This window comes from Xyrauchen texanus, chromosome 50 (genome assembly GCF_025860055.1).
Source record: "Xyrauchen texanus isolate HMW12.3.18 chromosome 50, RBS_HiC_50CHRs, whole genome shotgun sequence".
In the NCBI taxonomy this organism is placed as follows: domain Eukaryota; kingdom Metazoa; phylum Chordata; class Actinopteri; order Cypriniformes; family Catostomidae; genus Xyrauchen; species Xyrauchen texanus.
The window spans coordinates 7,308,166-7,325,904 of NC_068325.1; the positions used below are offsets into that span (position 1 = coordinate 7,308,166).

The 17,739-nt window shown below is 37.2% G+C and overlaps 1 protein-coding gene across 1 annotated transcript in view; it reads left to right on the forward strand.

Moving 5' to 3' along the window:
- si:dkey-49n23.1 (semaphorin-3D) overlaps positions 1–17,739 on the forward strand; it is an 80,023-nt gene that overhangs the window by 41,122 nt on the left and 21,162 nt on the right. Inside the window, exons 3-7 of the mRNA XM_052123895.1 lie at positions 10,610–10,770; positions 13,887–13,949; positions 14,284–14,403; positions 14,777–14,870; positions 17,171–17,299. Of these exons, the coding sequence (XP_051979855.1) occupies positions 10,610–10,770; positions 13,887–13,949; positions 14,284–14,403; positions 14,777–14,870; positions 17,171–17,299 (567 nt within the window). The remainder of the gene's footprint in view (positions 1–10,609; positions 10,771–13,886; positions 13,950–14,283; positions 14,404–14,776; positions 14,871–17,170; positions 17,300–17,739) is intronic.

Genomic DNA, 17,739 nt, shown 5'->3' on the forward strand with positions numbered 1-17,739 from the left:
TGGGTGTTCGCTGTCCTTTTCTGCATATCACGGTGCCGTTTTGTGGTCCGTTCTGCATAACGCGGCGGCTCATTTTAGCTTATCGCGACCCATTCGGTTAGTTTCGCGGCCGACCTACCGGCCCGCTCGGCTCTTCCGATGGCAAATCCGCCCCTGATTGGCCCCAAAGTGCGTCGGCCCACCGGGAAAATGCCTGGTATGCCAGATTACCAGTCCAGCCCTGGTCATGGCATAATGCCACTTTTCTCTTATTTATAAATGTTATTGATTTAATTTTTCTATTAATTTTATATAACAAATTATTACACACATCATGGTTTTAAACAGTATTTAGTAAGGCTTTTAATCGATTACATTTTGTAATTTAATTAATTACACAACATACCGATTAATATCAAATTAATTGCAATAAAACACATATATAAACATCTGGTGAGAAAGGCCCCTTTAGTGAAGATAATTGTGACTGGTTCGTGATTTCTGGGCAATGGAGAAGTCAGGAAGCAGCGAATTATCAACGTGAATATTTTATTTACTCTTCAGCGTCACACGTAACTTTAACAAAAAAGGGCTATTAGTGGGCAAACACACACAAACGAGTCTTGAGGTTTCTCTCTATAATATGATGGGCACATGCAGCCAGCACTCTCTGCTGTCTCTCTCTGCCACTCTAAAGCATTTGTGTGCATTTTCTGATCTCCCTCCGCCATCACTATAAAAAGGAATGTGTTAGAGATAATGAAAACCCAGACAGACACACGACCACGACTTGAAAGTATGCTAACCCCTAGTCAAATGATGTTAACAAAAGCTAATTAGAGTCAGGAATTGGCAAGTAAGGCATCCAATTAATTAAACGAGATTTGAAGTGTGGGTTAGAGCTTCTTTGACTTCAATCAAACATTTTGAGGTTGCTATTCACAAGAATCAAGCATCTGCTGACGTCGACCAAATGTTGCATCTCAAACCTCCATCTCAGAAGACCTACAATCAAGAATTGTTGCTTTGCACAAAGATGGAAAGGTTTACAATGTTATCTTGAAGAGCTTTGATATTCTTCTGTCCGCAGTTAGACAAATTGTCTATACATGGAGATTATTTAGTACCAAGATGACTCAAATGGCACACCACCGAATGCCCAATGAGGTAAAAAATAAACCTAGATTGACAGCTTAAGACTTGAAGGAATAATTGGAACTGGTTAACATCTCTGTTCACGAGTCTACTATATTAAAACATGGTGCTTCCATGGTGTCCATGGAAGCACCACGAAGGAAGCCGCTGCTTTCCAACAAAAACATTGCTGCATGCCTGAAGTTTGCCAAAACCACCATGACACTCCACAATGCTATTGGGATAATGTTTTTTGGACTGATGAAATTAAGGTTGAATTGTTTGGGAAGAACACGCAGCACTACGTATGGCGTAAAAAGTGCACCGCTTACCAACATGAAAACATCATCCCAACGGTGAAGTATGGTGGAGGGCTTGGATCCTTTGCCATGATCAAGGGCAACATTAATTCCCAAGTTTATCAAGATAACCTACAGGATAAGGTGACTGTGCTCCAGCTGAAGGTCAGTAGAATTTGAGTGATGCGGCAGGACAATGACCATAAACATTGAAGTAAATCCTCTACAGAATGGCTTCAAAAAAAGAAAATGAACCTTTTGGAGTGGCCCAGTCAGAGCTCAGGCCTTAACCCAATAGAGATGCTGTGGAACAACCTCAAGAGAGCCGGTCACACCAGACATTCAAAGAATATGATTGAGCTGGAGCAGTTCTGTAATGAAGAATGGTCCAAAATTCCTTCTGAACGTCGTGCAGGTCTAATCTGCAGCTACCGTAAACACTTGGTTGATGTTATTGTTTAGGAGGATCTACCAGATATTTAATCCAAGGGTTCACAAACTTTTTCCTCAGCACTGTGATTGTTTATTGGATTAAAAAGATTATAATTTTTTATGTGTTGTCAGCTTTAGCACATTGTTTTTGTCTATACTTGTGACTTTCATGAAGATAAGATCACATTTTATGACCAATTTATTCAGAAAACCAGCTAATTCCAAAGGGTTCACATACTTTTTCTTGTAATTAAATAAATCATTATGTTAAATCAACAGCACTAGTGTTTATACATCCCACATTTTGGTGAAAGTTTTGCAAAGCCTTCAAAATATATATATAAAAAAATATTTACTGAAGAAAAATAGAACTTAATAACTCAAGGTTAAGCACTTACTTTCACTTACATTTTGTTGAAAAATGAAAAAAGACCTCTATTTTTTAACTCTTGTCATGGAAAGTGCCATATTTCCATTACCTGAGCTCCAGATGTCCAAATAATCAAATAAACGTCAGAAACCGTTTATTGCAAGTTAAACACACTCATGGACAATACAAACAGTATTTTGTGCGGTAAAAAAAATTCAACAGTGTTTATTGGTGTGGTTGATGTAATACGTCTGGAAACAAATTGCTAAACATCTTGCAAATAAACAACTCAGCACCACTCCAAATCAAGAAACAATGAAAAGCATTATTTTACATTATTGTACATAACAGGTTCGTTTTTTCGACATTTATTAAATGGAACGTGCCAGATTCAAGAGCTCTTTGTTCAGAGTTGGCAATCTTTGATTGATCACAGCTGTATCGTGTTAACCAGATGTACCATGTCAGTCTTGATCAGTGCTGAATGCCATACCCCCCTCAGTTTTGCAGACCTCAAATTTCATCAATCACGGGACTAAAACGTCCATTAGCATGTTATTCATTCAGTTGTTGAAGCAGAGCTTTTAAGGAATAGTTCAAACTAAATTGAAAGTTCTGTCATGATTTATTCACATTCACGCTGTCATCACATTATGGGCAAAAGCAATTGGCTCCAGTACAGTGCTTGGATCTAATATGGTTAGGACACATTAAAGCAAACCATTTCCTCTGAGAGTTTGGCTAAGCTTCACATAATCTGTGAAAAAACAATCTTAAATGAATACAACTTCAGAATGGGGACAGTTTGTTTCATGCTTTTGATTTGCTTGATCTGCACACTGTGGCATGATATCTACAATAGCCAGGAACAGTCTGTCTATCTTGTTGATAACAGAGACCAGTGGACAGGGTGGAGAACCAGATGTGTCTGTGCGAGAGATGTGAGGACCGGAATCTTCTATGGCCGTTCTTGTTTTTAAGACTTGCTTAATGAGAACTTAGAGTGTCTTTAGGAAGTGGGTGGGAAAGGGGATTTTTTTTCTCATTTATCAGAAGTCTGGATGAAAAAAAAAAGGTATGGGGAAATATTTAGGATCTAACGCATGACACGCGAGCAACACATGGCCGCATATGGCTGCAATCTCATTGAAAGATTGTTTCCTATGTCAACATAAAAATGGTGCTGATAAAGATGTCCTTTCACACTTTACTGTCATGGCAGAGCAACAGTTCGAAGAGAATAATGCTGAGCAAGTAAATTGAAGTCAATATATTCATACCAACTTACCAGAATAATAACAAAACCAGTTTAACCCTCATGTTACTTTTTGGCTGAAGTTTGTTTTGTGAATTTTCAGCAGTTTCTTAGGCTGAAAGTCTCATAATTTATCATAATCTCTCTCTATATATATATACATACAATTTTTCTTTACAATTATAACAATGTTTTTTTGGTGAAGATAAAAGCCTTTAATTTTGGCCTCTCTCCAACCATGCAGCATGAGTAACGAGATCTCATTGAGTTCCATTCTGTGTCATTTTAGTCATCTCTGAGTTTGTGTTATGTACTTGGCACCATCTAGAGGTGATCATATGTAATTACAGTGAACAATCCTCTCTGCCCATATTTGGATGAATTCCACCACGATCGTAATCCTAATATGATTGGTTTAACACTTCATGACACTGGACAACGTACTACTAAGCTAACTTGTTTTTAGCAAGATAGCACAGTAGGTTAACTAATGATCTATGCACTCAATTATGTTGTGTTAAAGATAATCACCTCCTCTAAGCAACAGTATGTGATATTTTATGTTCTTTTTATTTTGTGGAAACGAAAGCAAAAACACGGCAAATAAGCAATACCTGTTAACATTTATGTCAAAGACATATACTTAGCTATTACTCTATGTATTTTTATCCACGGGTAATAAAAGGATGGTTGTATTCTTCGCTTTGAGAGCTTTCTAATGATATATGTCACATGGCTATTTTGATCAGTTAGATTTTTTTTTACCGATTACAAAAATATGTGCAATGCACTTTTTTTTTGTTGGTAAAAACAGAACACTTATGGTTTTTCTGCCAATTTCAAAACATTTGTTCAGTTTTGGTCATAATGCCTAAAAGCATTGAAAAGTAGTTATTTTGTTGTAGGTCAAGACTGTATATAGTAATGTTTTGATAATAGTTTTTTTTTCTCACTGGGCCACCATTTAGAGACTTTTGAAAGTAACTCTTTCGACCCTTAAGTACTGATGATCTGTATAAAGTTATTTCCAATTAACTTCGGTGCCATGAAAACATAATGATGCTTTAAATCCTGTAATCTGGTAAATCCCTGATTTCCACACTAATCCCTTTAACTCTGTTTTCAGTTTCTTAATGCCATTGTTTTCAAATCAATGCCGTAATGGAGAGCATTATCGAAAAATGTCAAATTCTTTTGTGAAACAAAACGCTGTTTTATTGTGGATGAGTGGTGTAAATGAAAACGAGACGAAAACAAATGAGTGTGGGCATTGGCCTTAAGCACATTTACATATATATATATATATACATTTGGCAGACACATTTATCCAAGTGCATTTGGGTTACACATTTTTTTACCAGTCCATAGATAGAATCTATTACCTTGGCATTTCAAGGTCCATGCTCTATCAATTGAGGTACTGACATTTTTTTTTAAATCTTTTTAACTTTTAAGGAGAACTCAAGATTGAAAAACACCCATAGTCCCAGCTGCAGATGTCTGTTTTTAAAGTAAAAAAAAAAAAAACTATAAAATGATGGGGTTAACTGTTGCTGAATCCTCTATATCAAAAGGTCTCAAAGTTCCAAAGAACGGCTGTTCTGTGGAAAGGTTATAACTAAGAGCTGGAAGCTCCAAGGGAAAGGATTCCAGCAGGTTCCATGACTTTTATGTTGGCCTTTGTGCTGAATGAGTTTCATGATGGATAGCATCAACATACCCTAATTATGAGATTTATTTGTACTTGTCAGTGAGAAATCACCTTGTGCCATCTGAAAATTCCTTTAATGGCGAGTCATGCAGTGTGCAGCTTTAATGGTCTATGAACGCTAAGAAAGGCAAACTGAAGCAGGAAGATATGTGAAATATGATCCAGGCTTTTTTTTTTTTGCATTAATCATAGATCTTAAGTGCACTCTAAATTGAAATTTGATTACATACTGCAGATTTAGTAATTAACTCAGTAATTATGTATTTTAATGGATCACATTCAAGGAGATTTTTCATTTTTAATTGCAGTGGTTCTCATCTGGTTTTACTTCAGGACCAAGTTTTACTTTAGAAATCAAGTGGTGACCCAACACAGTAATAAACGTTTTAGTATACTTACCAATGCAACCAAATGAACTTAAAATCAAATATTTCAATATATTATAATTACCATGAACTGCATAGACCCTACAATATGCAAAATGATTTACATGATACCAATGCTGATTAGGAAAATTGACAGTTTTGTAAATGTATAAATAAAAAGTGTGATATGCCAATATAACACATGAAACAAACATTGGGCTAAATTTTGCATTAGTATTAGCCATATTACCAAGTGACAGATGAATTTGAGCCAATATACCGAGTTTGATTGGCCTTTGATATCAACAATTAAATATATGGGAAGAATTTTCTCTTCATTTTTAAAAGACAATAAGCCTATTTATTTTGATATTCTATCTATGCATGATTATATGGTTAGTTGCATTTTATTATTTGTATTTAGCATTGTTTTACCCCTGCTGTACATGACTTTATCAGAAAAGATCTGCAACTCATCATTGTTGAATGCAAATGTCTACAGCCTCATTAAAAAGCACTAGAATTTGGTTTTATGGGCTTGAAATGCAAATTTATGTCATGAAGTTGACAGCAAGTGGACTCTTTATCATGGCCTCTTAAAGACAGATAACACACACACGCATGCACAAACACACTTCATTAATCTCCATCAGTCAATGCCAACTCAAGATGAATCAAGAGGCAACAAGGGATCTTCTCTTAACATGAATAAAGGCAGGAAAGAAAAGAGACAGAAACATAGGCTACATCAGGCAGAGAGTAACACGCAATGACTTAATTCTAAGAGCAATTTTCATGGCAGAGTAATGCACAAATGGGAGTGGGTGGGAATGTTTGCACTATCTGTGGGTGTATGTGCTTAAACTTTGGGTGTATTATATGTTACTGAAGCAGCGCAAAGCCCAATTTGCTAACTTACCAAGAAATTGGTCCATAGTGCTAAAACATTTCAGTTGCAGGTCTGTTCTCAGCGCAAAGTCTAAACTCAAAACCCTGCATTTGCAGTTTGGAGATTCCACAAGGTGATAGTAATAAAGTTATTGTCCAAACTCTTTTTCAATAAATGAATAACATTTTTTAAAGCAAAATTGATGAGTAGCAGTAATGTACATGCAAAATTCTACAGCCTAACCTAGCATTCACTATTAATACTAGCTATGATTTGTGTGTCACTATCAATATGAGTAATTATACTTGAATTCTCTATAATTTAAAAGAGCCTATATCCAAATCATTTTCCATGTGAATAAAAGAGCATGTCACTGTAATAGAAATATGGCTGATATTCAAAAAGGATGCTGTTAATTCACTACAGAACGTAAGTCCACAATTCTATTCTTCTACTTCACTACATACAGCCCATTTATTCTGGTCAAAAAATAATTCCCATAGTTCCATTTCTGTTATTTCATACTTTTGATGACTTTACTATTATTCTACAATGTGAAAGAACAAAAAAATTGCAATAAAAATTGAGTAAGTGACCCCAATCTTTTTAATGGCAGTGACATTATCAAATACATATGATTGAGCTCTATTTGTTTATACCGCTGGTGCTTGACAGGGAATGGAATATATAATAGGAGGCAGACGGTTTAATAACCGAAGAAGAATTTCATAATTAAATTGCACTTGACCCAGCCCATTAGTGCTTTGCAAGTGCAATTTCGCCACACCGACTTGTGCCTAGACTTAGTGAATACTTGCACTAAAATACAAAAATTTCATGGCTCAATAATACTGAAAGTATACAGAAGTTTATAACACATTATTACTTGGTAATTTATATCGCAAATCTGTATCTTGAGAATGCACAAATGCACAAGAAATGATGAAAAACATGATGGCAACATTCACAGGTGCATCATGTAATCTTCATCTCGAGGTGACCTGGCAAAAGACCAAAAATGCATTCTCTAGACCTTGAGTTGTTTCCTGCGCAACATGTCAACTCCCTTTTGTCGATATCGAGGCAGGGCATGAGGCTAAGAAAACACATGTCAATGTTTATTACCCCAATCCTCCCCTCACCGCAATCTAGCATGCCTGACACCACCAAATGTTGGAAGTTCCACGAGTTAAATTGCCTGTTGATGTGTAATCATGGACTCTTTGCTTTGCCTGCAAATATGCCACATATGTAGGCCGCTGTGGGACGGCTGTCAGAGACCTGTCCCCCTAGAATAGAGTAGCAGAAGTGCAGCTGTCAAGGAACAGTGTTTAGGGTTAATTGGCCCTAATTGGGAGAGTTTTCTTCCTGCTAAAACACCAGCACTTTTGGGGAGATGTGGACGTGTCTGAATGTGTTTGTATTAGCATTCCATTTGTGCAACTTTCATGTATAATTTCACCTCCATGTACAGGCTGCAGTGGTGGAGTGTTAATCTTTGTTACCTGATTAACAATAAACCATTTCGTATGTTGCATGATTTACTTATTTATTTTACATGTCTATCAAAGATCAGACCTGCCGCACAATTACCTCATTATGAATGACTTTGAGTGACAGAAGCCAAACGACTGATGCTATGTGATCCCGCTCTTTAACCCTATAAGAGGCAGGGGAGGTTGTTGTTATAACAGAATTATTTTGATATAACAACAACCTCCCCTGCCTCTTATAGGGTTAAAGAGCGGGTTGTACTCTAAATCTGAGGTTTATAACATGCAAATGCTTATTTCTCGTCTTTCTTGGAAATTTGAATTAAGCATTTTTCCTTTTTCTGAAGAAAGTGAGTAGTTTTTGTGGGCAATACCCTAGCAACCAGGTAGCAAATTTCTAGAACCCTACAACCATCTAAACACCCTAGCAACACTCTAGCAACCTCATTGCAACAAGCCCTGCCAACCACCCATAACACCCTAGCAACCACCCAGAACACCCTAATGACCATGGAGCAAGCTCTAGCAATCATCTAGCAACACTTTAGAAACCACCCAGAACCCCCTAGCAACCACCAAGCAACACTGTATCAACCTCGTACCAAGTCTTGCATCCACCCAGAACACCCTAAAAAAACAGCAAACCCCCAGCAACACCCTAAAAACCATGTAGCAAGCTCTAGCAACCACCTAGCAACACTTTAGAAACCACCTAGAACACCCAAGCAACCACCTAGCAACAGTGTCGCAACACTATTTCAACCACGTAGTAACACTCTAGCAACCACCTTGCAAAGCTTTAGTAACCGCCTAGCAACTGTCTTGTGTCCCCACTGAACACCCTAACAACCCCCTAGTAATCACCTTGCAACACCCTAAAAACCACCTACTAACACCCTAGCAACCACATAGAAAAACTCTAGCAACTACCTAGTAACACCCAAGCAACAACCTAGCAACACCCTAGCAATAATATTGCATTCATCCAGAACACCCTATCAATCTCCTAGCAAACAACTAGCAACACCCTATCACCTGACTAGCAACCACTTACTAACCCTAGCAACCATATAGCAACACTACCTTGTAACAACCTAACAACACCCTATCAACACTCTTGCATCCACCCAGAAATCCCTTTTAATCCACTAGCAAACAACTAGCAACAAGTCAAGTCATGTCATTTTTATTTGTATAGCGCTTTTCACAACACACATCATTTCAAAGCAGCTTTACAGAAGATCAGGCATTAACAGAAAATAAAACTGTAATGTCTATAATGTCTATGTGTCATCATTGTGTAGTTTGATAAAATACGATTGTGAATTGTGTTTAAAAATAAGTATTTAAATAATAATTGTATTTATAACCCCAGTGAGCAAGCCAAAGGCGACTGTGGCAAGGAACACAAAACTCCATAAGATGTTGATTAATGGAGAAAAATAACCTCTGGGAGAAACCAGACTCACTGTGGGGGCCAGTTCCCCTCTGGCTAGCATCATGAATATAATGTTGTAACCCGCACAAGAAGAGACAGTCACAGTGTCGAATACAAACAGCTTTATTAATTACAAAGCGTGCAACAGTACAAAAAAAGGGCCAATCCAGTGAAGAGTTGTCGAGGGAAGCGTAGGGTCAAAAGCCGGGGAATCAAAGTATAAACAAGGGGCAAATCCAAAGAGAGAGGTCGAGGAAAACAGTTAACAATTAGGGCGAAGAACTAGATGGGACTAGTGGGATCAAAGACAGGGGAACAAGGGGAGCTGGCAAGCTAAGGGGTAAACAAGAGGAGGTCAGAACTAGACGAGACTAGCGGGGGGCAAAGATACGGGAAACTAAATACAATAACCAACACCCGTGCAGCGAAAGGGTGGTGATATATATAGGGGCGAGTGCAGGTGTAAACCATGACAGGTGATGAGACGAGTGCAGGTGAAACTAATGTGCAGGAGTGCAGATGACGCGAGTGCAGGTGGTCATAATGTTCTGGGGATTGGAAGCGCGTGAGAAACTCGAGGAAGGGAGATTGCCTACGAGCATGTGAGCGAGTAGGAGCAAAGTGGGCGTGAGGGCTCGAGCGAGAAAAAAGAGCGTGAAAAGCTCGAGGGGGCGGAGTGAGGGAGTGTGCGTGTGTGTGCTAGACGATGCGGGGAGAAGCAGAGGAGCGGGGTTCGTGACAAATGTAAATATTACTTATGTATAGTGCAAGTCATGGTTTTTAATTATTAAACAAATTATTGTTAAGGGACAGTGTTTAAACAAAGATTTTATATGAACTGTAAGATTAATGACTAATGCCTTTGAAGTCCATCCTGTATTAACTGCAGAAGTTCACATAGATTCAATGGTCCTTGTTAATTGGCTGATGAAGGCTTTTGTTGGCAATTTATAGTCTATGCATTCCATTTCAAGAGTGTAGTCCATCAATAGACATAGGTGATGCAGGCAGAGATCAGTGAGGTGCATCAGGTGAACCTGGCCGGTAATTTCGGTGGGGTCCATCCTAAGTCAGTCTGTCTGTCTGTCTGTCTGTCTATCTATCTATCTATCTATCTATCTGTCTGTCTGTCTGTCTGTCTATATGTCTGTCTGTCTGTCTAAGCTTCAAACTATTACCTTCAAACAATGGTTTCCTGCTTTTCATTAAACTGAAATGTCTGTTAAACGGTTGTTTTCTGTCAGACCTGCGGTCGAGGAACAGCTCTGCTGTGTTCTGGGATGATGGAGAGGGTGGAGCGTTCCAGACCTTACTGCTGGATGAAGACCGTGGCTGGCTGCTGGTCGGAGGACGAGACCATATCTACATGCTGAACTCTGAAAGCCTCACACAACCAGCACACAAGGTCAGAGTGCACAACCACCACCCCACAGCTCTATCATTTTAACTATCAGTGAAATATGTGAATTAATTTGCTGGCAGAGAGGAGGAATTTACTAAAGGGAAAACAGACTACACATAATGTTCACTGGCCAAAAAATGTATGTTCAAATGCATCAATACATGTCTAATATCATCAGCATGGCCTCTCTCAAGTTAAAGGAATATTCTTTGTCAAATTAAACTCTATTGAACACATCAGTGGTCTGCTGTTGATTAACTCTTCAGTTTGTTCTGACCAACGTTTTCTACTGCTCATCATCATTACTGATAATTAAACAAGAGTTTAATTCACTCCCTTACAGTTACATTTGGCTCAATATAAAATTAGATTCCATGTCTTTTTAATAATAAAATACCCAGAAGAAATGATGAGGTTAATCATGAGGTCATTGCACAGTTATACAAACATGAGTTATTCTCATTCTTCCAATTACATTATTATGTACAGTGTGCTGATTGCCAACTAATGATTAGGTCAATACCTGCAAACAATTTCCATATTTGTAAGGCATGTAGCTAGTTGAGTAATTATGGAAATACAGCAAGGAGGGTCCCTGTAAATCAACATGTGACTCATAGCACACATTTTCTTCGAGGAGCAAATGTGATCATATATGACACCAATAAAAATTTGAACACACATACTGGGTGCCTGTGCACAAGATTTTTTTCACTATAGAAACCGCAATCTTCTCCGCCATTTTAAACAGTACTTTTTCTCCAATGTGGAAACTCCAGTAAGAGGTAAGCGTCTTGAGTTATGTAATTAATCGGTCTGTTGTGTCTCTCAGCTGTGATGCTGAAGTAGTAATACGAGCGAGCACGGAGCACTGTTGTATGTAAACAATTACTGACGAATTCACTTCACGTCACTAACTGGCTCATATTACACAAAAAAAAATATATAGATTTTGCCACTACCTGCTGGCTAACATATGTAATGTATAAAATAAATAATTAAATACATGTAAGAGTCACTTATATAGTAACTCTTAACACATATGCACTGCTCTTACACTTTAGTTTAGAACGGCACAAAGACAAGCGGAGTGCAACACGGTGGGCGGAGATACATAGAAGTCTATCGGACTGCACTGCGCGTCGGAAAATGACGCCAAAGGTATACCCGGCGCGTCAATATGTGACGAAACCGCCCGAAGCGTCCGTATGTGACGAGTCGGGGTGAGAATGTGTTGCAACAACACAGTGAAGCGTCGGAGTGTTGATGATGTCAGACCATCATTGTTCATGGAACGTCTCTCGTCCAATCAGATTCGAGGACCGGAACTAACTGTTATATATATATATATATATATATTATATATAAGTTATTTGCCAACTATGAATTTAAGCCTTCTTGATGGTCTCATAAACACTTTTTAACCATTGGTTTGCAGCAACTGAAATACATTAGATAGCTATTGTTTGCTACAGTGAATATAAACAAAGAAAATACTATCCAGAAGCCTATTAATGTTTTAACAATGTTGGATATTTTTTTTAACAATATCAGTAATTTATAAATGATCAATTAACTATATACTAATGCTTTACAAATAATTTATACCGTGTGATTAGGCTATCATAAAGTTTTATCCAATATTTTAATGCCTGGAAACACTTTAATATAACTACAAGTATTTTTAAAGCTTTAGTTTATAGGTAATTCATTATGTTACTGTGATGTTCCTACATCATAATAAAATCATTAATTAATCATTAATTATATACAAATAATATGTTATTAATGTATATTTATGATTATATTTGTATTTACAATTTATTATTTTTAATAAGTTCACATATAAGTTGATTGATAATGGTTTTTCATCCTTTGTAAACAACTTGTAAGAATAATGGATCATTAATAAATTAATAAGGTATATATTAGTTCTCACTTTATATTAGGACATGTAAAATACTTTTATTTGCTACCTTTATTAACCATGAATTGCTTTAATAGTTAGTGTTTCTAAAAATGTAATAAGCACATTCATTAAGCATAAATGCATATCCAATTCATTGCATGTATGTATACATAAGTTATTTATTAACTATGAATTTATGCCTTCTAAATGTTCTTATAACCATTTCTTTACGACTGGATTTTATTAGCAAAAATATATTAGTTAGGTGTTGTTTGCTACAGTAAATATGAACAAATAAAATACCAGTTCAATATAGCCTATTAATGTTTTATTTATAACAATATATTAACAATATTAACAATGATTTATAAAGGGTCAATTAACTATAAACTAATGCTTTACAAATACTTTACACCATGTAGTTAGGCTATTATAAAGTGTTACCCAATATTTGAATGCCTTTAATATGCTACTATACACTTTATTATAGGCCAAACTTAAAGGCAACATAAGTTTTATATATAATTATTAATAGGGGGAAGGGGTGGACTAGGAAGAGAAATCGGCCTGGGATATTACATAGCATCTGGCACAAGGTTTGGGGGGTGGGGTGTTCTGTTTGCATCTGTTTGCTGTCCTTTTCTGCATATCGCTGCACCCTTCAGCATATCGTAGCAGCGTTTTGTGGCCTGTTCTGCATAACGCGGCGGCTCATTTCAGTTTATCGCGGCCCATGATGCACATTTCCCGGCTGGCCCACTAGGCCCGTTTTGTACACTGATCAGGCCGATCAAAGTGCGTCAGGACTACCGGAAAAATGCCTGGTATGCCAGATTACCAATCCAGCCCTAATAGGGGGTCTCTGCTTAATCTCGCTATCCAATAAGGGGTGGACTGAAAAACATTGAAGACTCCTGATTTAGTTGTCCAGACTTCTGACAAGTAGTCTATAAATATTCAAATACATATCAATTCGGCTATTTAGTTCAGTTCATTTTAAGTTTCAATTCGCTTAATAGAGCAATTACAAGCTATGACATTGCTAAATGTTGGTTTTACTGAATAATAACCCTTAATAAACTCAAAGCGGGAGAGCGTTTAAGCGGGTTGCTTTCCCTGCTTTAAAACTGACCCTTGTTTACAACCGTAAAAAGTGTAGTTGAGCAATGTTTTTTTCTTCTATTGACTGGAAAAACTGTATTATTTTCAGATTCATTGGCCAGCTGGACAGGAACACATTGAACGCTGCAAATATGCAGGAAAGAATATTTCGGTAAGTAGCTTGAACTTTAAAAGAGCTCAAAGGTAAATATAGTAGACAAAAAAAGTTTCAAGAGCCCATTTGGTTGTATATATGTGCATTTTTTATCAGATCTCATAGTCTTAGATAAGAATAAAACCTTACAATATGATATGTAGAGCTATCTGGAGGATAATTCAAGTTGTAAAAGAGAAATTGCAACAGCTCCCCTGCTATAATAGCAAAACAAAATAGCAGAACTTCATTAGGTGCATTACTGGGTGATTTAAAATGCTGTACATCTACTGATACTTACCATTACTCTTTCAAATCATCCTTTTAAACAAATACTGCATGTATCTTTCAGATGGACTGTGCCAATTACGTGAGACTTCTTCAGCCTTTCAATAAAACTCACGTGTATGTGTGTGGAACTGGTGCGTTTCACCCGCAATGCACCTACATTGACCTGGGACACAATCTTGAGGTGAGTTGTCATGATAATGTACAGTATGCACTGAAAACTTGTAGTATTTTCAACTACTGTCTGAGATAGTAAGAAATCCAGAGTTGCATGTAAATACCAGTTGTAAATGGTAATGTCTCTCACCTGACCACTTCAGAGCACCCAAAGCGATGTTAATATCAGGTGACTTTATTGTTGCAAGGCCCTCAAGAATTGTAAAATACAGTAAACAGGAATTTTAAAGGACACTTTAAGCTTGTTATTGTGACTAGATGATTACCCACCAGGCTAAATAGGATCCTACAGCACCTGCTGAGCGTTAAAGTCCCTAAAGCTGAACTAACAATGAGAGTAATGGTGCAAAGAGGGTGACAATCTTGTGTATGCCACCTAGAAACCCACATTCCAGCTCTTAAGCCATGCTGTGGAATCCGGGAGAGGAAAATGTCCTTTCAGTCCACAAGAAACTTTCACTGCCCGACTGACAGGTGAGTTTCCATATATATATATATATATATATATATATATATATATATATATATATATATATATGCTATATGTAGTGCTGCATGTTCTTCCCAAACTATTCAACCTTAATTTCATCAGTATACAAAACATTATCCCAGTAGCATTGTGGAGTGTCAAGTTGGTATTTGGCAAATTCAGGCACGCAGCAATGTTTTTATGGAAAGCAGCAGCTTCCTTCTTCATGTCCTGCCATGGACACCATGCCTGTTTAATGTTTTCTGTATAGCAGACTCATGAACAGAGATGTTAACCAGTTCCAATGATTCCTTCATGTATTTAGCTGTCACTCTAGGTTTTTTTTTTTAAGCTCATTGAGCTTCTGCTGTGTGCCCTTTGAGACATATTGGCTAGACAGTAATTTATATGGAGAGTAGCCACAGTACTAAATAATCTCCATTTATAGACAATTTGTTTAACATATTATTATCTATGCTCTTCGAGATAAATTTGTAACCCATTTCAGATTTATTCAAAGCAACAATTCTTGATCATAGGTCTCCCGAAATCTAATTTTCTAGAGGCACGGTCCACGTCAGCAGATGGTTTTGAGAATTGCAAACTCAAAATATTTTAGTTCTTTTTATACGTCAAAGTATCTCTAGCCCACACCTACAATCTTGTTTCATTAATTGGAGGCGAGCGTTGCCAACTCCTGACTCTAATTAGCTTTTGTTGACATCATTAGCCTAGAGGTTCACATACATTTTCCAACCTTCACTGTGAATATTTGTATAATGTATTAAATATGTTCAAGAGCAATACAATACTGTGTGTGTTATTAGTTAAAACAGATTGTGTTTGTTAATTTCAATGAAGATCAAACCAGCTTTTAAGACAAATTTATACATAAATTCAGGTAATTTCAAAAGGTTCACATACATTTTGTTGTCACTGTACTTCATGTACTGAAAAATCGTAATTTACACATATTTTCAGTATATTTTCACATACACACGCACACACGCACGCACACGCACACACACACACACACACACACACACACACACACAGGGTGAGGCTATCAATACTGGGCTTTTTCTTCTCTCAGAATAAACATATCCTGTGTGCGGAACATTAAGAACATTAACCTCATGTTCTGAGGTTAAAATGAACCCAGACTCCAAAAACCAATACTGTCCTCAACAACTGCCATTTGCAGCAAGAAATACTGAGGAAACATGCACAACTGCTCATTGCACTGAAGGCTAAAGTTTACAGTCACAGGTTCTCACCTATTTCTGCATTTGTCCACTGTACACATTGCAAAAGTTCTGCCATTGTTTACTCACCATTAAATCTTTCAAATTCAAGATTAATTTTGAAGAATATCCAATCTTTTCCATATAATGATAGTGAATGAGGACTGCGGCAAATAAAAAGCACCTTTAAAGTATCACAAAAGTAGTCTTTACAACTTTTGTGCTACAATTGAAGTGTTTTAAAGTTGTATAACAGCTTGAAATTTAAACTGTTATTCACTGAAAATCAGTATGCCCTAACTCTACTTGCCATATTCATGAGATATAATGACAGAAAAAGCATTGTACATTTTGAGAACAAATCTCTTGTTTGATACGGTTCACATAACTGTTCTGAATGATTGTTAAATGAATCGGACTGATCCGATTATCAGTAAATAATAATATTTGTTATTATATTTCGGTCTGTTTCTCACACATAGCTATTGTATGACTTCAGAAGACTTGGAATATAGGTCACAAGTCATATAGACTACTTTTATGGTGTTTTGTTTAGTTTTTTTGGTGCTAGAATGCTTCATTTACTTTCATTATATAGAAAAGAGTGGTGAGGATATTCTTTAAAAATTCCCCTTTTGTGTCCCATAGAATAAATTAAGGTTTAGAATGTCAGAGTGAGTAAATAATGACAGAATATTAAAATATTACTTCAACTTAATGTATACAAAAATGCCCAGGTGCTGCTACAGTGTGGTTAGGAAATTAAACCCAGCCGCAAAATCATTTTACTCCATACACCCCAGAGAACCATACTGCATTAACCATATGCTACCTAATTAAAGGCTATTACTGTGACCAGAGACCCTTTTTATAATATAATGATGCCTTTGTGTAACTGGAATAATCGAAACTTCATATTCACATATGCTGCTGTAAAAACAAAAGTATTTTAAGAGTCAAAGGGTAGATTCATTAAAAATCATGAGATTATACAAAATCATTAGTCATTCTAAGTTATTCAGGAAGTGCTTTCCTTATATGACTCCTTCTGCTTGCCTTAGATGGCGACCTGTATGCCGGGACGTCAGTAGACTTCATGGGAACTAATGTTGCTATTTTTCGCACATCTGTGCACAGCAGCAATCAACATTATATCCGCACTGAAGCTTACCAGGACCACTGGCTCAATGGTAAGAAACCTTCTTTGTTTCATTGTTTTCATAGTGTGTGAAAGACAGCGTGGTCTTGTTCGAAGGCAGCAGTTCCCAAACTGGGGTGCATCCCCTAGGGGTGCACAAGACATGAGACAGTATTAACCTCATATACAGTATTTGCAATTTCATATGTTATTTATTCATTTATTTTAAATTGTATCCCCTTTTCTCCCCAATTTGGCATGCCCAATTCCCACTGCTTACTAGGTCCATGTAGTGGCGCTGTTACTCACCTCAATCCAGGTGACTGAGGATAAGTCTCAGTTGCCTCCACTTCTTATCTGCGCATCTTATCACATGGCTCGCTGTGCATGACACCCAGAGACTCATAGCATGTGGAGGCTCATGCTACTCTCCACGATCCACGCACAACTTACCACGCACCCCATTGAGAGCGAGAGCCACTTATTGCAACC